Consider the following 23,526-nt stretch of genomic DNA (forward strand, 5'->3'; position numbering starts at 1 on the left):
TCCTGATGATTTTATCTTTGGTATGTGATGTTGGTGTGTCCTGATGATTTTATCTATGGTCTGTGATGTTGGTGTGTCCTGATGATTTTATCTTTGGTCTGTGATGTTGATGTGTCCTGATGATTTGATCTTTGGTATGTGATGTTGGTGTGTCCTGATGATTTTATCTTTGGTATGTGATGTTGTGTCCTGATGATTTTATCTTTGGTCTGTGATGTTGTGTCCTGATGATTTTATCTATGGTCTGTGATGTTGGTGTGTCCTGATGATTTGATCTTTGGTATGTGATGTTGGTGTGTCCTGATGATTTTATCTTTGGTATGTGATGTTGATGTGTCCTGATGATTTTATCTTTGGTATGTGATGTTGATGTGTCCTGATGATTTTATCTTTGGTATGTGATGTTGATGTGTCCTGATGATTTTATCTTTGGTATGTGATGTTGGTGTGTCCTGATGATTTTATCTATGGTCTGTGATGTTGGTGTGTCCTGATGATTTTATCTTTGGTATGTGATGTTGTGTCCTGATGATTTTATCTTTGGTATGTGATGTTGGTGTGTCCTGATGATTTTATCTATGGTCTGTGATGTTGGTGTGTCCTGATGATTTTATCTTTGGTATGTGATGTTGATGTGTCCTGATGATTTTATCTTTGTTATGTGATGTTGGTGTGTCCTGATGATTTTATCTATGGTCTGTGATGTTGGTGTGTCCTGATGATTTTATCTTTGGTATGTGATGTTGGTGTGTCCTGATGATTTTATCTTTGGTATGTGATGTTGGTGTGTCCTGATGATTTTATCTATGGTCTGTGATGTTGGTGTGTCCTGATGATTTTATCTTTGGTATGTGATGTTGGTGTGTCCTGATGATTTTATCTTTGGTATGTGATGTTGGTGTGTCCTGATGATTTTATCTATGGTCTGTGATGTTGGTGTGTCCTGATGATTTTATCTTTGGTCTGTGATGTTGATGTGTCCTGATGATTTGATCTTTGGTATGTGATGTTGGTGTGTCCTGATGATTTTATCTTTGGTATGTGATGTTGTGTCCTGATGATTTTATCTTTGGTATGTGATGTTGGTGTGTCCTGATGATTTTATCCTGGCGCATGTGGCTAACAATATAACAGAAAAAGAGAGGTGGGACGGCAGCTATCAGAGGAGGGGGTGGGACGGCAGCTCTAAGAGGGGGGGGGGGGGGGGTGGGGGGTGGGACGGAAGGAGGGTGTGGGACGGCAGCTCTCAGAGATTGGATATCTAGCAACTTATGGATGTACACATGTATGTAGTAAAGAACGATAAAACAGAATGATGTCAACACACAGACCTAACTCAATGATACACACAGACCTTACTCAATGATACACACAGACCTTACTCAATGATACAGACCTTACTCAATGATACACACAGACCTTACTCAATGATACACACAGACCTTACTCAATGATACACACAGACCTTACTCAATGATACAGACCTAACTCAATGATACACACAGACCTTACTCAATGATACACACAGACCTTACTCAATGATACACACAGACCTTACTCAATGATACAGACCTAACTCAATGATACACACAGACTAGACTTGGGCACACTCAAGGGATCATAATGTCACACATTCGAATATAACTCACTACAATCGCTAGTTAAAATATATCGACACAATCGCTAGCTAAAACAGCGACACAACCGCTAGTTAAACATAAAACAAGACAACACAATCGCTAGTTAAAATTCCTCTCGACTAAAGAAATAAACAACAGCATTTGAAATCAAACACCCACTGTCTTATTCCCCTTTCTACCCATCTATTGAGGGGAAAATTCGCGCCGCGCCCAGCACATAGAATCGGGTTTTCCCTAAAATCAGCAGAGCGCACGTATAGATACGGTGTGCGCGGTAACGGCGCCGGCATTTACTGTATTGGTTTGGCGGTCTCCCGGGAAAGTTGGCTAACTTCTGCTGTAAGTTTTTTAAAGTCATGTCCACTGGTAACAGTCATGTCAATTTGTTAGTTGGTTAATCTAGAATTCTAGATCTATATTATGTTAAAACCATTGCCGTGTCAAAATGTTTATTACCGATCTAGACAAACAAATTAAATAATAATGTCATGAAGACGTATTAACACATTCTTGTTTCTCGGTACCGTAGAAAGGTCTGGATCTAGTTCTACGGCTAATCCCTGTCCCTAATACCCCTGTCCCTAATACCACAGATAGTAGATAGCATCCCTGCGGCTAACCCTACTAGTATCGCAAGAATCTAATCCTGATAGATTCTAGCATCACTACAGTCTAATCCCTACAGCTAATCCTGCATCAAATCCTACAGCGAATCCTGCAGCATCCCTACAGCTAATCCTACATCAAATCCTACAGCTAATCCTACAAGCAACTTTACAGCTAATCCTGCACCAAATCCTACAGCTAATCCTGCATCAAATCCTACAGCTAATCCTGCACCAAATCCTACAGCTAATCCTGCATTAAATCCTACAGCTAAACCTGCATCAAATCCTACAGCTAATCCTGCATAAAATCCTACAGCTAATCCTACAGCATCCCTACAGCTAGTCCTGCATTAAATCCTACAGCTAATCCTGCATAAAATCATACAGCTAATCCTGCATCAAATCCTACAGCTAGTCCTGCATTAAATCCTACAGCTAATCCTGCATCAAATCCTACAGCTAATCCTGCATCAAATCCTACAGCTAATCCTGCATCAAATCCTACAGCTAATCCTGCATCAAATCCTGCAGCTAATCCTACAGCATCCCTACAGCTAACCCTACTAGCATCTTTACAGCTAATCCTACAGCTAATCGTGCCCATGACATGGCGAACAGGTTATCGTCCATTTGAATTCCCCATGTGTAAGCAACCGTCCATTCATATTCCCCAGGTGTAAACAACCGTCCATTCATATTCCCCAGGTGTAAGCATATTTGTCTTCCCCAGGAGTAAGCACATTTGTATTCCCCAGGTATAAACACATTTGTATTCCCCAGGTGTAAGCATATTTGTCTTCCCCAGGAGTAAGCACATTTGTATTCCCCAGGTGTAAGCACATTTGTATTCCCCAGGTGTAAGCAGCACATTTGTATTCCCCAGGTGTAAGCACATTTGTATTCCCCAGGTGTAAGCACATTTGTCTTCCCCGTATGTAAGCACTTTTGTATTCCCCGGGTGTAAGCAATCGTCCATTTGTATTCCCCAGGTGTAAGCAGCACATTTGTATTCCCCAGGTGTAAGCACATTTGTATTCCCCAGGTGTAAGCACATTTGTATTTCCCAGGTGTAAACACATTTGTCTTCCCCAGGTGTAAGCACATTTGTATTCCCCAGGAGTAAGCACATTTGTATTCTCCAGGTATAAACACATTTGTATTCCCCAGGTGTAAGCACATTTGTATTCCCCAGGTGTAAGCACATTTGTATTCCCCAGGTGTAAGCACATTTGTATTCCCCAGGTGTAAGCACATTTGTATTCCCCAGGTGTAAACACATTTGTCTTCCCCAGGTGTAAGCACATTTGTATTCCCCAGGAGTAAGCACATTTGTATTCCCCAGATGTAAGCACATTTGTATTCCCCAGGTGTAAGCACATTTGTCTTCTCCAGGTGTAAGCACATTTGTATTCCCCAGGTGTAAGCACATTTGTATTCCCCAGGTGTAAGCACATTTGTATTGCCCAGGTGTTAGCACATTTGTATTCCCCAGGTGTAAGCACATTTGTATTCCCCAGGTGTAAGCACATTTGTATTGCCCAGGTGTTAGCACATTTGTATTCCCCAGGTGTAAGCACATTTGTATTCCCCAGGTGTAAGCAAGCGTTATGTCCAGTTTCAAAAGACTTGTCGAACAGGCCGAGAAGTTAACTGCCAAGCTGCAGGAGTATTCCGGTACTGTGGGTCATGTATGTGTGTGTGTGGATGTGTGTGTATGGGGCAGAGTATTCCGGTACTGTGTGTCATGTATGTGTGTGTGTGGATGTGTGTGAGTGTGTGTGTATGGGGCAGAGTATTCCGGTACTGTGTGTCATGTATGTGTGTGTGTGGATGTGTGTGAGTGTGTGTGTATGAGGCAGAGTATTCCGGTACTGTGGGTCATGTATGTGTGTGTTAGTGTGTGTGGATGTGTGTGAGCGTGTGGGGCAGAGTATTCTGGTACTGTGGGTCCTGCATGTGTGTTTGTGTGTATGGATGTGTGTGTGTGTGTGTGTGAGGAGAGGGGGGGGTGAGGGGGGAGTGTTAGATGAATACACGCCTTATTTTAAAACCTGTCCTGTCAAGCCTGAATGGTTGTAGCCTGGATGTCACCAGAAAAAATTGTTTAATGTCAGGCCTCGAGAAGCACTTGGTGGAGAATGTCATACACTACGCTAAACAGCTGCCAGGAGACGGAAGGGGAGAAATTGACCAGCTGATCTTCATTGCACAGATGGCGCATCAGTTCGAGATTTATTCCCCGAATTTACTGCAGTCTATGTTTGAGAGTAAGTTCCCTTTCTTTACTGCAGTCTATGTTTGCGAGTAAGTTCCTTTTCTTTACGGCAGCCATAACTCTATAACCGTAACTATAACCATAACCCTAAACCGAATCTTAACCCAAAACTTAACTATAACCATAAACCTAAACGTAACCCCAAACCGAACCTTAATCCTAAACCGAACCCTAACCTTACCGATGACACCAAATTAAAACGTGATTTGGTGCCTTGGCAGCATTACGACTTTGATCGACATTCTATGCCAGTACTCGACAATATTCCATCTTTTGGCATCGTGTCGTATCTCTGATAACACAAACACACACGGACACACTCACATAAACACACACACGGGCACACTCACATAAACACACACACGGACACACTCACATCAACACACAGACACTAACATCTAGCTAACGATTATACACGGACTCTATCAGGTTCCATTCTATTAGCTCCACTGTCTGTTAAGTCAGTTGGATCGTTAGGATCAAGAATAGAAAGTATCATCATCCGTTCCCAGAATAATACAAATTGTCAAATTTTGTGAAACGTGTTTTCATGGTACAACGTAGGCCTACATGTGGTCATTCTTTGGTACTGTCTATATATGCTCGATTTAAGAAAACAAAAATATTTCGTGCGCAGTTTTCCACTGCGCATCTTTCCTGTCAACATATCTATCAATCAATCAATGCACATATGCTGTATGTTGTATGTACAGGTTGGAAGCGACCGCGGGCCACGACCATGACGATAGAGGAGTACAGTAAACTGATCTGCATGTTCCTGAGCACGAAGCCCGGCATTAAGACAGACTTTGTCTTCAATGTCTACGACGTCGACAGAGACGGGTGCATCAACAGGACAGAGCTTTTCTCATTGTTACGGGTGAGTGGCGTCGGTGGGACAGGTGTGTGAGTGGCGTCAGTAGGACAGGTGTGTGAGTGGCGTCAGTTGGACAGGTGTGTGAGTGGCGTCAGTAGGACAGGTGTGTGAGTGGCGTCTGTAGGACTGGTGTGTGAGTGGCGTCAGTAGGACTGGTGTTTGAGTGGCGTCAGTAGGACAGGTGTGTGAGTGGCGTCAGTAAGACTGGTGTGTGAGTGGCGTCAGTAGGACTGGTGTGTGAGTGGCGTCAGTAGGACTGGTGTGTGAGTGTGTGTTTGGCGTCAGTAGGACAAAGGTGTGAGTGGCGTCAATGCCAGAACATATTCCAGAAACCCCCGAATATGTCTGCACGGTTCTAATATACTGCAGAGACATACGGTGGAACAACATTTCTAGTCAGACCATCAACATAATCAACTGACATGACATACGGTGGAACAACATTTCTAGTCAGACCATCAACATAATCAACTGACATGACATACGGTGGAACAACATTTCTAGTCAGACCATCAACATAATCAACTGACATGACATACGGTGGAACAACATTTCTAGTCAGACCATCAACATGATCAACTGACATGACATACGGTGGAACAACATTACTAGTCAGACCATCAACATAATCAACTGACATGACATACGGTGGAACAACATTTCTAGTCAGACCATCAACATAATCAACTGACATGACATACGGTGGAACAACATTACTAGTCAGACCATCAACATAATCAACTGACATGACATACGGTGGAACAACATTACTAGTTAGACCATCAACATAATCAACTGTGACATGACATACGGTGGAAACCATACTAGTCAGACCATCAACATAATCAACTGACATGACATACGGTGGAACAACATTACTAGTTAGACCATCAACATATTCAACTGACATGACATACGGTGGAACAACATTACTAGTCAGACCATCAACATAATCAACTGACATGACATACGGTGGAACAACATCACTAGTCAGACCATCAACATAATCAACTTTGACCATATGTCAGAAAGCATTGACATTGACCTAACCTGACCCTAACCCTGCACCAACCTGAGCAAGACTTGACCCACCTTAGTGCTAGCGATACATGCGGTTGTCACCTGCGGTTGTCACCATTTCAGAGCACTATGGTTATCACGGAGACAGAGTTTACAGAAGCGGACACAAACGAATGTATCAAAGAATTGATTGACCTGACCTTGAAGATGATGGACCATGACTTGAGTGGCGATATTAACAGAAGCGAGTTTAAGTGAGTACTCAACGTCTCAGGGGGCGGGTTAGTGAGCCAAGACGGCCTTTAGTTAGTGTTGACTGTAGGGGGGGGGGGCATGGAATGGTAGAGGGGCGGGTTCCACACGGTTCAGGTTACAAAGTAAAACACACACCTTGGCAATCGAATACCCAATATTTGAACGCTAGACAAGAGAATGTTTTTGAAAATATCGGCCAATTGTTGATTCGTCAAAGCAAATCCGTCTTATATCACTTCAGCTCTTAAGAAAGGGTGACACGTAAGATTTTTAACTTCATTATTGTTCAAGATGACTTAAACAATTAAAAACCACATTTATTTACCTTCAATTTGATACCAATTTTATCAAATTTAATCGGTAGTCTAAAAAATCGGTGTTCAAATATACGGCGTGCAAAATGGGCGGGCTTAGTTAGCTATTGTCTCGATCAAGTAATTTATTTTAGGTTTTGTGTTTACCCTGCATGATTTTTAAAACATTAATGACATTAGTTTAGTAGAAAGCAAGTTTTAATTTTATACAGTTTAGAATATATTTTCAGTATGTTTAGAACACTATTAAGTGAAGCAATTCACGTTTTGCTTACTTTTATTATGTTGTGCTCGATATTCTCAGCGACAACTTTGCATCTAACACTAATCATTCATTGTTAAAACTAGACCGGTATCGTTGAATAATACACAAAAATAAGGATTTAAAGTATATATTTCTGAAATTACCATAAAACATTGTTAAAAAAAAACCGAACCATGACGACGGTAAAAAAGTAGGGCAACAAGCGACAAGCTATTTTAAGATAAAATAATACACAACTAAACCAAACTAGTTCAGCTTATAATTTCTTGACAACTAAACCTAACTAGTTCAGCTTATAGTTTCTTATCTTTTTTAGCGCAATTTCCATTCTGGAGAATTGCGTTTATTAACTCGTCATTTCTGGGAATGGATGGATGAATGTATGGATGTGTGTCCGGGCTTTAAGTCGTATCTCCTCCTCAACGAAGCAATATCGATGACTAGTTACAAAAGCAATTATGTTAAGCAAGTTACGAGGATGAGCATAGGCCATAAAAATTCCGGGTTTCTTTCATGTATTTCCCGGAAAAGCCAAAAAAACTCGAAAAAATGCAGTTTTTGGCCCATATCTCGGCAACCAGACCACTTAGCGACTTGAAACATGTACCAATCGATTCCTGCCATAATTTAGAACAATATTGCCGAAGAAAGTTTTCAAAAATATCCTCTCGTTCGGTCACAAATTTTAAAATTACATAAACACCTACAAACCGATCGTTCTTCTAGCTTGAACGCAACCCAGCATTATACGTCAGAGCAATTTTTAGATAACATAAGGAAATTGCGCATAAATGTCACTAGACTTTTTTAATTAACTTGTTTTTTTATTGGCAGAGAAAGCGCGAATAAAGATTCAGTTTATCTTCAAATTTTTGGACAGTGTTTACCATCAGACCAGACATTAGACAGGTGAGTTGTTGGACCATCAGACGTTAGACAGGTGAGTTGTTGGACCATCAGACGTTAGACAGGTGAGTTGTTGGACCATCAGACCAGACGTTAGACAGGTGAGTTGTTGGACCATCAGACATTAGACAGGTGAGTTGTTGGACCATCAGACATTAGACAGGTGAGTTGTTGGACCATCAGACATTAGACAGGTGAGTTGTTGGACCATCAGATGTTAGACAGGTGAGTTGTTGGACCATCAGATGTTAGACAGGTGAGTTGTTGGACCATCAGATGTTAGACAGGTGAGTTGTTGGACCATCGGACCAGACATTAGACAGGTGAGTTGTTGGACCATCAGACATTAGACAGGTGAGTTGTTGGACCATCAGACGTTAGACAGGTGAGTTGTTGGACCATCAGACGTTAGACAGGTGAGTTGTTGGACCATCAGACCAGACATTAGACAGGTGAGTTGTTGGACCATCAGACCAGACATTAGACAGGTGAGTTGTTGGACCATCAGACCAGACATTAGACAGGTGAGTTGTTGGACCATCAGACCAGACATTAGACAGGTGAGTTGTTGGACCATCAGACCAGACGTTAGACAGGTGAGTTGTTGGACCATCAGACGTTAGACAGGTGAGTTGTTGGACCATCAGACGACGTTAGACAGGTGAGTTGTTGGACCATCAGACGTTAGACAGGTGAGTTGTTGGACCATCAGACGTAAGACAGGTGAGTTGTTGGGTCATCAGACGTTAGACAGGTGAGTTGTTGGACCATCAGACGTTAGACAGGTGAGTTGTTGGACCATCAGACGTTAGACAGGTGAGTTGTTGGACCATCAGACGTTAGACAGGTGAGTTGTTGGACCATCAGACGTTAGACAGGTGAGTTGTTGGACCATCAGACCAGACGTTAGACAGGTGAGTTGTTGGACCATCAGACATTAGACAGGTGAGTTGTTGGACCATCAGACATTAGACAGGTGAGTTGTTGGACCATCAGACATTAGACAGGTGAGTTGTTGGACCATCAGATGTTAGACAGGTGAGTTGTTGGACCATCAGATGTTAGACAGGTGAGTTGTTGGACCATCAGATGTTAGACAGGTGAGTTGTTGGACCATCAGACCAGACATTAGACAGGTGAGTTGTTGGACCATCAGATGTTAGACAGGTGAGTTGTTGGACCATCAGACCAGACATTAGACAGGTGAGTTGTTGGACCATCAGATGTTAGACAGGTGAGTTGTTGGACCATCAGACCAGACATTAGACAGGTGAGTTGTTGGACCATCAGACGTTAGACAGGTGAGTTGTTGGACCATCAGACGTTAGACAGGTGAGTTGTTGGACCATCAGACCAGACATTAGACAGGTGAGTTGTTGGACCATCAGACCAGACATTAGACAGGTCAGTTTTGGACCATCAGACGTTAGACAGGTGAGTTGTTGGACCATCAGACGTTAGACAGGTCAGTTGTTGGACCATCAGACGTTAGACAGATGAGTAGTAAGACCATCAGTCGTTAGACAGGTGAGTTGTTGGACCATCAGACGTTAGACAGGTGAGTTGTTGGACCATCAGACGTTAGACAGGTGAGTTGTTGGACCATCAGACGTTAGACAGGTGAGTTGTTGGACCATCAGACGTTAGACAGGTGAGTTGTTGGACCATCAGATGTTAGACAGGTGAGTTGTTGGACCATCAGACGTTAGACAGGTCAGTTTTGGACCATCAGACGTTAGACAGGTGAGTTGTTGGACCATCAGACGTTAGACAGGTCAATTGTTGGACCATCAGACATTAGACAGGTGAGTTGTTGGACCATCAGACGTTAGACAGGTGAGTTGTTGGACCATCAGACGTTAGACAGGTGAGTTGTTGGACCATCAGATGTTAGACAGGTGAGTTGTTGGACCATCAGACGTTAGACAGGTGAGTTGTTGGACCATCAGATGTTAGACAGGTGAGTTGTTGGACCATCAGACCAGACGTTAGACAGGTGAGTTGTTGGACCATCAGACCAGACATTAGACAGGTGAGTTGTTGGACCATCAGACGTTAGACAGGTGAGTTGTTGGACCATCAGACCAGACATTAGACAGGTGAGTTGTTGGACCATTAGACGTTAGACAGGTGAGTTGTTGGACCATAAGACGTTAGACAGGTGAGTTGTTGGACCATCAGACCAGACATTAGACAGGTGAGTTGTTGGACCATCAGACGTTAGACAGGTGAGTTGTTGGACCATAAGACGTTAGACAGGTGAGTTGTTACTTTTGTTCAGAAAACTATCAACGTTGTCCCACACAGTGGCGTAGGCAGGGGGGGGGGTTAGACATCTCGGTATATATATAAAGTATGAGGGGGGTACAAATCGAAAGTTTGATGGGGGGGGTGCAAATCGAAAGTTTAAGGGGGTGGGTGCAAATGAAAGTTTGTCCCCGGTTAAAAATTGGACCCCCCCCCCCCTTGAGACGATCCTGGCTACGCCACTGTTCCCACAGAAAACTATCACCATTGTCCCACAGGTTCAGAAAACTATCACCATTGTCCCACAGAAAACTATCACCATTGTCCCACAGAAAACTATCACCATTGTCCCACAGGTTCAGAAAACTATCACCATTGTCCCACAGAAAACTATCACCATTGTCCCACAGGTTCAGAAAACTACTGCTGGGCATGACGCCACTAGAGCTGAAGGCGTATTTCGCCGAGGAGAAGAAGAAGTCCCTGTTTAACACGATGGCCACACTGACCCAAGACAATGAGCTCTACCCCATCCAGCTGGACATCCCATGATGGACGGCGCGTCGAATCTTCTAGACAAACTCTAGCTTGTGCTCGTGCACATTACAAAAGCTACTAAAGAAAAACGATGCTAAAGACAGTGGCTTGCTTGTCATTTGTTCCTTGTCCGACCTTTTGTTTCAGAGGCTTGCTTGTCATTTGTTCACTGTCCGACCTATTGTTTCAGTGGCTTGCTTGTCATTTATTCCTTGTCCGACCTATTGTTTCAGTGGCTTGCTTGTCATTTGTTCCTTGTCCGACCTATTGTTTCAGAAGCTTGCTTGTCATTTATTCCTTGTCCGACCTATTGTTTCAGAAGCTTGCTTGTCATTTATTCCTTGTCCGACCTATTGTTTCAGTGGCTTGTGTGTCATTTGATCCTTGTCCGACCTGTTGTTTCAGTGGCTTGCTTGTCATTTGTTCCTTGTCCGACCTATTGTTTCAGTGGCTTGTTTGTCATTTGATCCTTGTCCGACCTGTTGTTTCAGTGGCTTGCTTGTCATTTGTTCCTTGTTCGACCTGTTGTTTCAGTGGCTTGCTTGTCATTTGTTCCTTGTCCGACCTATTGTTTTAGTGGCTTGTTCGTTATCCTACGTTTTATTTTTCAATGGTAGAATGTCAGTAGTATGTTGCATAAATGGACAAACCAAGGCGGTGACAATAGGGGGGTACGGGGTTGTAATAATGGGTAGGTTACCTAGGGGAGGGAGTATCAATTTATGGGGTTGGGGGGGGGGGAGGATTGAGGTTGTTATAAGGGGTAGTAATAAGGGGTAGGTTACTCAATATAGTCACCTTGACCCAGGGGAGGAAGTATTATTTAAGACTGGTCAGTTGTGGACCACGGGGCCTTGACCCACAACCAGCGAACGGTGGTCAGTGTATGTTTTTTCTCATCAAGTTAGTATTATAGCTGGCATCTGATCAAGTTAGTATTATAGCTCGCATCTGATCAAGTTAGTATTATAGCTCGCATCTGATCAAGTTAGTATTATAGCTCGCATCTGATCAAGTTAGTATTATAGCTCGCATCTGATCAAGTTAGTATTATAGCTCGCATCTGATCAAGTTCGTATTATAGCTCGCATCTGATCAAGTTAGTATTATAGCTCGCATCTTATCAAGTTCATATTATAGCTCGCATCTGATCAAGTTAGTATTATAGCTCGCATCTGATCAAGTTAGTATTATAGCTCGCATCTGATCAAGTTAGTATTATAGCTCGCATCTGATCAAGTTCGTATTATAGCTCGCATCTTATCAAGTTAGTATTATAGCTCGCATCTGATCAAGTTAGTATTATAGCTCGCATCTGATCAAGTTCGTATTATAGCTCGCATCTTATCAAGTTAGTATTATAGCTCGCATCTGATCAAGTTAGTATTATAGCTCGCATCTGATCAAGTTAGTATTATAGCTCGCATCTGATCAAGTTAGTATTATAGCTCGCATCTGATCAAGTTAGTATTATAGCTCGCATCTGATCAAGTTAGTATTATAGCTCGCATCTGATCAAGTTAGTATTATAGCTCGCATCTGATCAAGTTAGTATTATAGCTCGCATCTTATCAAGTTAGTATTATAGCTCGCATCTGATCAAGTTAGTATTACAACTCGCATCTGATCAAGTTAGTATTATAGCTCGCATCTGATCAAGTTAGTATTATAGCTCGCATCTGATCAAGTTAGTATTATAGCTCGCATCTGATCAAGTTAGTATTATAGCTCGCATCTGATCAAGTAAGTATTATAGCTCGCATCTGATCAAGTTAGTATTATAGCTCGCATCTGATCAAGTTAGTATTATAGCTCGCATCTGATCAAGTTAGTATTATAGCTCGCATCTGATCAAGTTAGTATTATAGCTCGCATCTGATCAAGTTAGTATTATAGCTCGCAGAGTACAAGGGACCAGCGTAAATGGTTTGGGACGCTATGCGCGGTTGGTCGAAACATTTAAGTTGCAACGACAGCCGACACGTAAACCCAACCACCAAATGGCCGACACGTAAACCCAACCACCAAATGGCCGACACGTAAACCCAACCACCAAATGGCCCACACGTAAACCCAACCATCAAATGGCCGACACGTAAACCCAACCACCAAATGGCCGACACGTAAACCCAACCACCAAAACAATGGCCGACACGTAAACCCAACCACCAAATGGCCGACACGTAAACCCAACCACCAAAACAATGGCCGACACGTAAACCCAACCACCCAATGGCCGACACGTAAACCCAACCACCAAATGGCCGACACGTAAACCCAACCACCAAATGGCCGACACGTAAACCCAACCACCAAAACAATGGCCGACACGTAAACCCAACCACCAAAACAATGGCCGACACGTAAACCCAACCACCAAATGGCCGACACGTAAACCCAACCACCAAAACAATGAACCTTACCACCAGTACGACGGCCTATCCCCAACAAAACATTTTAGCATTTTTTTTTGGTATAATGCGAGTTGTGTAATATTTTATTTTCAATAAACATGTTTGGTACAATGCGAGTTTTGTAAAAAAAACCAATGTCGGAACGTAGGATGAAACGGTTTTAAATTTCCAATTACAATTTTCTAAGGCGGAAATACTCAGTAATCGAATTAAAAACGTAAATATTAATTACATTTTCTAGAACGAAAAAAAAAATGCTGTAATAAGCACGTGCAGACAAAACCCTTCTCCCCTGGAGATTAAGACAGTGCTGTAAATAGCAAGCGGGCGTGAGTACACAAGGGGCAATAGGTGGGTGTGGAAACCGTTGGTCTAGGGAGATCTAGAGTCAATGTACACGTGGAGCAATGGGTGGGTCAATGTACACGTGGAGCAATGGGTGGGTGTGGAAACCGTTGGTCCAGGGAGATCTAGAGTCAATGTACACGTGGAGCAATGGGTCGATATAAAATTGTTCCAATACAAGATATTCAGGTGTTAGATCATGTGGATTTAAATTGTTCAAGTAGAAGAGATTCATGTGTTAGACAGATTTAAATTGTTCAAGTAGAAGAGATTCATGTGTTAGACAGATTTAAATTGTTCAAGTAGAAGAGATTCATGTGTTAGACAGATTTAAATTGTTCAAGTAGAAGAGATTCACAACACGACTGACCTGATGTAGAAAGTAGGCGTATGTGGTGGCACAAACTGTCGAGTCAAGGTCACAAGCCTCGTTTCCGATCACAATGTGGACATGTTTTTTTACTCCCGAATTCAAGTCCGCCTGGTCAAATAAACAATAATATAATTAACACTGGAAGAAGCCATAATATTGATACAATAATATAATTAACACTGGAAGAAGCCATAATATTGATATAATAATATAATTAACACTGGAAGAAGCCATAATATTGATACAATAATATAATTAACACTGGAAGAAGCCATAACATTGATACAATAATATAATTAACACTGGAAGAAGCCATAATATTGATACAATAATATAATTTACACTAGAAGAAGCCATAATATTGATACAATAATATAATTAACACTGGAAGAAGCCATAATATTGATACAATAATATAATTAACACTGGAAGAAGCCATAACATTGATACAATAATATAATTAACACTAGAAGAAGCCATAATATTGATACAATAATATAATTAACACTGGAAGAAGCCATAACATTGACACAATAATATAATTAACACTGGAAGAAGCCATAATATTGATACAATAATATAATTAACACTGGAAGAAGCCATAATATTGATACAATAATATAATTAACACTAGAAGAAGCCATAATATTGATACAATAATATAATTAACACTGGAAGAAGCCATACTATTGATATAGTAATATAATTAACATTCGAAAAAGTCAGTACATTGACTTTATCACTACAGAAAGATAGAACATTTGAATAGCGATGGACAAAACAAATATTTAGTCTGATGCAATAGGCTGTACGTCTGCAGTCAAACAAAAACAACAAATACAAAGCCACTGTTTCAACTACATGTATCTGAACATTAGGTCAAGTTGAAATAAATTGAAATAAAATCTGTGCTAAACAATGCACTTGTCCAATCTTTAAATATAATGTCCCGCGTATCATTAAATACAAAGTGAAATGTCCACTTTCTAATCAACATTTGACAATTTGTTGTTATCGTCAAGATGTTATGGTTGTCTTGTGAGTTTGTCAAGTTTTTTCGTCCTTAAAGTTTCGTCCTTAAAGTTTTGTCCTTAAAGTTTTCCCTACTCCTACAGAGCACATATGTCAGCCGCACTCTTCTAACTTGACATTTTCACCCCCGTCTAAAGCCCACCAAGTTGATTGAGTTAGCCTTGACGCGGTTTTTATTAAAGTTCCAGTAACACATCTCGCCTGCTAGGTTGGTCTTGGTCCGGCACAAACACACGATGTTTTATTAGTGACATCACGTGATCGATAGGTCAGTTGTACGGCACAAAGACACGATGTTTTATTAGTGACATCACGTGATCGATAGGTCAGTTGTACGGCACAAAGACACGATGTTTTATTAGTGACATCATGTGATCGATAGGTCAGTTGTACGGCACAAAGACGATGTTTTATTAGTGACATCATGTGATCGATAGGTCAGTTGTACGGCACAAAGACGATGTTTTATTAGTGACATCATGTGATCGATAGGTCAGTTGTACGGCACAAAGACACGATGTTTTATTAGTGACATCACGTGATCGATAGGTCAGTTGTACGGCACAAAGACACGATGTTTTATTAGTGACATCACGTGATCGATAGGTCAGTTGTACGGCACAAAGACACGATGTTTTATTAGTGACATCATGTGATCGATAGGTCAGTTGTACGGCACAAAGACACGATGTTTTATTAGTGACATCACGTGATCGATAGGTCAGTTGTACGGCACAAAGACACGATGTTTTATTAGTGACATCACGTGATCGATAGGTCAGTTGTACGGCACAAAGACACGATGTTTTATTAGTGACATCATGTGATCGATAGGTCAGTTGTACGGCACAAAGACACGATGTTTTATTAGTGACATCACGTGATCGATAGGTCAGTTGTACGGCACAAAGACACGATGTTTTATTAGTGACATCACGTGATCGATAGGTCAGTTGTACGGCACAAACACACAATGAATTATTAGTGACATCACGTGATCGATAGGTCAGTTGTACGTAAACACATGAGGCTATGGGAGAAGGGGTTTGTTATATTGATACAAGAGGGGTGTCCAGCCCGCATGGGAACAGGGTACGTGACGCCACTAATTCCATACCCAAACGTTTCAATTGATTACATTATCCCTGAGCTGCAAACAGTTCGGACATGAAAAATTAAAACCTGATCAAGTTGGGGTCAAACTAATGGACTACTCTCATTTACCTAATGTCCGATCAAAAGGTCAGAGGTCATGTGGTATCCACTTCTCTAGCATAGTCCCACCCTGCCTTGTTATCTAATTCAATTTAGAACTACCAACATGCGGTACAGTGTACAGGAGTAGGTTTATCAAATCCGTATCGCCTTCTACGCTTTCGTCACACCCCCTACCCCGACATCAAATCACCGACACATTACCAGTTCATATCACCCCTACCTCACACGATTGTAGGAAAAAAAGTCACAGGAAAAAAAAAACACAGAAAAAAAGTCACAGGAAAAAAAGTCACAGGAAAAAAAGTCACAGTAAAAAGGCAAAAATATATATTTGCATGATATTTGATAATACTTTTAAGGATTAAATATTTAGAGAGTGCAAATTAACTTAGGATTAATTAAATGTAATGTAATGTGTGTAGGCTGTATATGCATAGAAATTTTTATAATTCATCTAAAAATATTTATTATGAAGTATGTAGAGTGTAATTATTTTAAACTTAAGATTAGTAGCATTTAATAGAATGCTCCAAAGTCTACGTTTTTCATCGTGTTTTTTTTTTTAAATACCAATATTAAACAACTGTGAAATGGTAAGTTCGTCTGACTTGCTGCCCTCATCTCATGGCGACCATAGTTATGTTTAGTTCAATCACCTTTACTGCCCACATTTATCACGCTCATTACATAACAAAACTTAGGATCAAAACAGAAAGCCGTCATTGACGCATAACGTCAACAACACAAAATATGTTCGGACAATGCCTACTGACTGAGGAGAGGCCGACCAGAGAATAGCCTACGGTAAAATATGCCTAAATTTCTTTTATAATTAACTTTTCAACCGCGTATTTAACAAAATAAGTAACAAAAGTTGAGATTGTTGTGTTAATTATCTTAGAGTATTTTTACTTACAATGGTTATAAATCATAATGCTTTTAACGTCTATAAATAATGTATGCTATAAAAAAATACAACCCACAACAATAAACAAACAAAATTTTACAATTCTTAACAAATTAACAAACATATTTCTAAAAAGATTTTTGTGACTTTTTTTCTGTGACTTTATTTCTGCGACTTTTTTTCCGATAAAATTTTTCCACTGTGACTTTTTTTCTGTGACTTTTTTTCCTAGCAAAAACTGTGACTTTTTTTTTCTGTGTTTTTTTTCCTGTGACTTTTTTTCCGTTCACCCCTCAGACATGTATGATCACCCTACATACGACGCTATAATAGTCTGGACTATAAAACACTCCCCCCCCCCCCCCACCAGACGGCCGGGTGGTGTAACTAAGACTCCAATCTAGTAAGAGAACCTTAAGCTAGTTGTGCCCCCCCCCCCCCAGACGGCCGGGTGGTGTAACTAAGACTCCAATCTAGTAAGAGAACCTTAAGCTAGTTGTGGCCCAGTTCACCCCCCCCCCCCAGACGGCCGGGTGGTGTAACTAAGACTCCAATCTAGTAAGAGAACCTTAAGCTAGTTGTGCCCCCCCCCCAGACGGCCGGGTGGTGTAACTAAGACTCCAATCTAGTAAGAGAACCTTAAGCTAGTTGTGCCCCCCCCCCCCCCCCCCCCCCAGACGGCCGGGTGGTGTAACTAAGACTCCAATCTAGTAAGAGAACCTTAAGCTAGTTGTGGCCCAGTTCACCCCCCCCCCCACCAGACGGCTGGGTGGTGTAACTAAGACTCCAATCTAGTAAGAGAACCTTAAGCTAGTTGTGCCCCCCCCCCCCAGACGGCCGGGTGGTGTAACTAAGACTCCAATCTAGTAAGAGAACCTTAAGCTAGTTGTGCCCCCCCCCCCCAGACGGCCGGGTGGTGTAACTAAGACTCCAATCTAGTAAGAGAACCTTAAGCTAGTTGTGGCCCAGTTCACCCCCCCCCCAGACGGCCGGGTGGTGTAACTAAGACTCCAATCTAGTAAGAGAACCTTAAGCTAGTTGTGCCCCCCCCCCCCCAGACGGCCGGGTGGTGTAACTAAGACTCCAATCTAGTAAGAGAACCTTAAGCTAGTTGTGCCCCCCCCCCCCCCCAGACGGCCGGGTGGTGTAACTAAGACTCCAATCTAGTAAGAGAACCTTAAGCTAGTTGTGGCCCAGTTCACCCCCCCCCCCACCAGACGGCTGGGTGGTGTAACTAAGACTCCAATCTAGTAAGAGAACCTTAAGCTAGTTGTGCCCCCCCCCCCCCCAGACGGCCGGGTGGTGTAACTAAGACTCCAATCTAGTAAGAGAACCTTAAGCTAGTTGTGCCCCCCCCCCCCCAGACGGCCGGGTGGTGTAACTAAGACTCCAATCTAGTAAGAGAACCTTAAGCTAGTTGTGCCCCCCCCCCCCCCACCAGACGGCCGGGTGGTGTAACTAAGACTCCAATCTAGTAAGAGAACCTTAAGCTAGTTGTGCCCCCCCCCCCCCCCAGACGGCCGGGTGGTGTAACTAAGACTCCAATCTAGTAAGAGAACCTTAAGCTAGTTGTGCCCCCCCCCCCAGACGGCCGGGTGGTGTAACTAAGACTCCAATCTAGTAAGAGAACCTTAAGCTAGTTGTGGCCCAGTTCACCCCCCCCCCCACCAGACGGCTGGGTGGTGTAACTAAGACTCCAATCTAGTAAGAGAACCTTAAGCTAGTTGTGCCCCCCCCCCCCAGACGGCCGGGTGGTGTAACTAAGACTCCAATCTAGTAAGAGAACCTTAAGCTAGTTGTGCCCCCCCCCCCCCCCAGACGGCCGGGTGGTGTAACTAAGACTCCAATCTAGTAAGAGAACCTTAAGCTAGTTGTGCCCCCCCCCCCACCAGACGGCCGGGTGGTGTAACTAAGACTCCAATCTAGTAAGAGAACCTTAAGCTAGTTGTGCCCCCCCCCCCAGACGGCCGGGTGGTGTAACTAAGACTCCAATCTAGTAAGAGAACCTTAAGCTAGTTGTGCCCCCCCCCCCCCCCATACGGCCGGGTGGTGTAACTAAGACTCCAATCTAGTAAGAGAACCTTGAGCTGGTTGTGGCCCAGTTTCTCAGATCGTCCTAGCCATTCATTGATTGCTGCTTCAGGGGAACCAACCGATTCAAGGGGAAGCTACTGGCTGAGGGGGAGAAACCCACAGCACACGGGGAACAAACTACTGGCTAAAGGCAAGTCACTGGCGACTAAGAGGGTGAGTGTTTTCACAGTCACGTGGGCATTCAGATCTGGGTGGGGGCAGACGTGACGTGGAACTGTGGGTAGAGATCTGTCAATGGTAAGTCAACTGTGGGTAGAGATTTGTCAATGGTAAGTCAACTTTGGGTAGAGATTTGTCAATGGTAAGTCAACTGTGGGTAGAGATCTGTCAATGGTAAATCAAGGAACTGTGGGTAGAGATTTGTCAATGGTAAGTCAACTGTGGGTAGAGATTTGTCAATGGTAAGTCAACTGTGGGTAGAGATCTGTCAATGGTAAGTCAAGGAACTGTGGGTAGAGATCTGTCAATGGTAAGTCAAGGAACTGTGGGTAGAGATCTGTCAATGGTAAGTCAAAGAACTGTGGGTAGAGATCTGTCAATGGTAAATCAAGCAACTGTGGGTAGAGTTTTGTCAATGGTAAGTCAACTGTGGGTAGAGATTTGTCAATGGTAAGTCAACTGTGGGTAGAGATCTGTCAATGGTAAGTCAAGGAACTGTGGGTAGAGATCTGTCAATGGTAAGTCAAGGAACTGTGGGTAGAGATCTGTCAATGGTAAGTCAAGGAACTGTGGGTAGAGATCTGTCAATGGTAAGTCAAGGAACTGTGGGTAGAGATATGTCAATGGTAAGTCAAGGAACTGTGGGTAGAGATCTGACAACAGAAAGACAGGCCTTAAATCTACAGACAGATAATAGACAGGCAGGCCATGAGTCGCAGATAGAAAAAATTAGGGCCATGAAAGCGAACCAGCCAAGCAATGACGATTCCATTTTCTTTTAGCAAAGATAAGGAAATAGCAATTAGCTTACTCGTCTGTGCACTGATTCAATCAATATCCTACAACAAACGGTGGCCGAATAGTTGTCAATATCCTACAACAAACGGTGGCCGAATGGTTGTCAATATACTACAACAAACGGTGGCCGAATGGTTGTCAATATCCTACAACAAACGGTGGCCGAATGGTTGTCAATATACTACAACAAACGGTGGCCGAATGGTTGTCAATATCCTACAACAAACGGTGGCCGAATGGTTGTCAATATCCTACAACAAACGGTGGCCGAATGGTTGTCAATATCCTACAACAAACGGTGGCCGAATGGTTGTCAATATCCTACAACAAACGGTGGCCGAATGGTTGTCAATATCCTACAACAAACGGTGGCCGAATGGTTGTCAATATCCTACAACAAACGGTGGCCGAACGGTTGTCAATATCCTACAACAAACGGTGGCCGAATGGTTGTCAATATCCCGCATATAGGTTGGATGGTTGTCAATTTACAAAATAAAGGTTGGGTGGTTGTCAATTTACAAAATAAAGGTTGGACGGTTGTTAATATACCACATATAGGTTGTCAATATCCCACACACATGTTGAATGGTTGTCAATATCCCACACACAGGTTGAATGGTTGTCAATATCCCACACACAGGTTGAATGGTTGTCACCACACAAAGACCCCAGGACGGAGCCCGCGACAAAATGAGGACAATAAAAAACCTGATACAATATAGTGCAATTTAATTAACAGAGCCAAAGACGGATGTTTAATGCGCAATCAATATTCTCTATGGATAATGTGCCATCGCCCCGCCCCCTCTATTTATTACTTGGCAAATTTTCTTTCAATACAGCAAGATCAAGTAAAATAACAGATTGAGTAATAATTGACTGAATATTTGAGAAAGGGCGTCAATTGAAAGGTGAATATCAAATGGTGACATAAAGGAAGATTAAGTCAGCAACAACAACCTTTGTAGACTATAGGATCTGGTTACTGTGGTAACAGTCGAGTGGGTGAACGGTTACTGTGGTAACAGTCGAGTGGGTGAACGGTTACTGTGGTAACGGTCGAGTGGGTGAACGGTTACTGTGGTAACAGTCGAGTGGGTGAACGGTTACTGTGGTAACGGTCGAGTGGGTGAACAGTTACTGTGGTAACGGTCGAGTGGGTGAACGGTTACTGTGGTAACGGTCGAGTGGGTGAACGGTTACTGTGGTAACGGTCGAGTGGGTGAACAGTTACTGTGGTAACGGTCGAGTGGGTGAACGGTTACTGTGGTAACAGTCGAGTGGGTGAACGGTTACTGTGGTAACGGTCGAGTGGGTGAACAGTTACTGTGGTAACGGTCGAGTGGGTGAACGGTTACTGTGGTAACGGTCGAGTGGGTGAACGGTTACTGTGGTAACGGTCGAGTGGGTGAACAGTTACTGTGGTAACGGTCGAGTGGGTGAACGGTTACTGTGGTAACGGTCGAGTGGGTGAACGGTTACTGTGGTAACGGTCGAGTGGGTGAACGGTTACTGTGGTAACGGTCGAGTGGGTGAACGGTTACTGTGGTAACGGTCGAGTGGGTGAACGGTTACTGTGGTAACGGTCGAGTTTGTGAACTGTTACTGTGGTAACGGTCAAGTGGGTGAACGGTTACTGTGGTAACGGTCAAGTGGGTGAACGGTTACTGTGGTAACGGTCAAGTGGGTGAACGGTTACTGTGGTAACGGTCGAGTGGGTGAACGGTTACTGTGGTAACGGTCGAGTGGGTGAACGGTTACTGTGGTAACGGTCGAGTGGGTGAACGGTTACTGTGGTAACGGTCGAGTGGGTGAACGGTTACTGTGGTAACGGTCGAGTGGGTGAACGGTTACTGTGGTAACGGTCGAGTGGGTGAACGGTTACTGTGGTAACGGTCGAGTTTGTGAACTGTTACTGTGGTAACGGTCAAGTGGGTGAACGGTTACTGTGGTAACGGTCAAGTGGGTGAACGGTTACTGTGGTAACGGTCGAGTGGGTGAACGGTTACTGTGGTAACAGTCGAGTGGGTGAACAGTTACTGTGGTAACGGTCGAGTGGGTGAACGGTTACTGTGGTAACGGTCGAGTGGGTGAACGGTTACTGTGGTAACAGTCGAGTGGGTGAACAGTTACTGTGGTAACGGTCGAGTGGGTGAACGGTTACTGTGGTAACGGTCGAGTGGGTGAACGGTTACTGTGGTAACGGTCGAGTGGGTGAACGGTTACTGTGGTAACGGTCGAGTGGGTGAACGGTTACTGTGGTAACGGTCGAGTGGGTGAACAGTTACTGTGGTAACGGTCGAGTTTGTGAACTGTTACTGTGGTAACGGTCGAGTGGGTGAACAGTTACTGTGGTAACGGTCGAGTTTGTGAACAGTTACTGTAAAAGGTCGAGTGAACAGTTACCGTGGTTACGGTCCATTTGCTTAATTACAGGGTTATAAATGTAGGAGAACACCAGTATTTGCCACATGTAGGCCTCCCTCTATACAATCAGCATGTCAACGTGAAAAAAAATCCCGTTTCTCTGATGTAAGGATACACTTATTACCATTGAGCTTGAATGGACGCCCACAAACAATTTCACACTCCTAAAAGCAATTTTTTTACGCCCTTTCGTCACACAAACCCTGGTATCCCCCCCCCCCCATTCCGCTTAGAGACCCTCTTAAACCAGCAGCTATGTGTACAGAGAAGAAAAAAAAAGGTCCATTTAGCGAGGTCGATACTAGAGAGAAGTTTGATTGGTTCAAGAGTACATGTCCGGTAGGGGAAGTCGAGCCGGCAAACGTGTGCCGGCCAGACCAAAAGCTCTCCGACCTGATAAGTACCCTGGTCAATGCCGGAGATTTGCACGGATCAAGGCCGGATCCGGCAGTCTCTAGGGGTAGCACGCGTGGGTCGTCGTGTTATGTGAGAGGTTGTGTGTGTGTTATGTGAGAGTTTGTGTGTGTTATGTTTGGGGTTGTGTGTGTTATGTGAGGGTTTGTGTGTGTTATGTGAGGGTTTGTGTGTGTTATGTGAGAGTTTGTGTGTGTTATCTTTGGGGGTTGTGTGGTGTTATGTGAGAGTTTGTGTGTGTTATGTGAGGGTTTGTGTGTGTTATGTGAGAGTTTGTGTGTGTTATGTGAGAGTTTGTGTGTGTTATCTTTGGGGGTTGTGTGGTGTTATGTGAGAGTTTGTGTGTGTTATGTGAGGGTTTGTGTGTGTTATGTTTGGGGTTGTGTGGTGTTATGTGA

General features: G+C 43.1%; 2 protein-coding genes across 2 annotated transcripts in view; one reads left to right on the forward strand and one right to left on the reverse strand.

Annotated features, from left to right (window-relative positions):
- The window catches only part of LOC131946073 (exopolyphosphatase PRUNE1-like), a 110,450-nt gene that overhangs the window by 29,551 nt on the left and 57,373 nt on the right, over window positions 1–23,526 (reverse strand). Inside the window, exon 3 of the mRNA XM_059306714.1 lies at window positions 14,074–14,184. Coding sequence (XP_059162697.1) covers window positions 14,074–14,184 — 111 coding nt within the window. The remainder of the gene's footprint in view (window positions 1–14,073; window positions 14,185–23,526) is intronic.
- On the forward strand, window positions 1,919–11,044 carry LOC131946141 (calaxin). The gene is made up of 7 exons (XM_059306796.1): window positions 1,919–1,979; window positions 3,841–3,922; window positions 4,363–4,515; window positions 5,237–5,403; window positions 6,544–6,674; window positions 8,089–8,163; window positions 10,818–11,044. The coding sequence occupies exons 2-7, from the start codon at window positions 3,856–3,858 to the stop codon at window positions 10,957–10,959; spliced, it is 735 nt and encodes a 244-aa protein (XP_059162779.1). The 5' UTR covers window positions 1,919–1,979; window positions 3,841–3,855; the 3' UTR covers window positions 10,960–11,044.

The sequence above is a fragment of the Physella acuta genome, unplaced genomic scaffold, assembly GCF_028476545.2.
Source record: "Physella acuta isolate Inbredline_101_S28 unplaced genomic scaffold, ASM2847654v3 ptg000544l, whole genome shotgun sequence".
In the NCBI taxonomy this organism is placed as follows: domain Eukaryota; kingdom Metazoa; phylum Mollusca; class Gastropoda; family Physidae; genus Physella; species Physella acuta.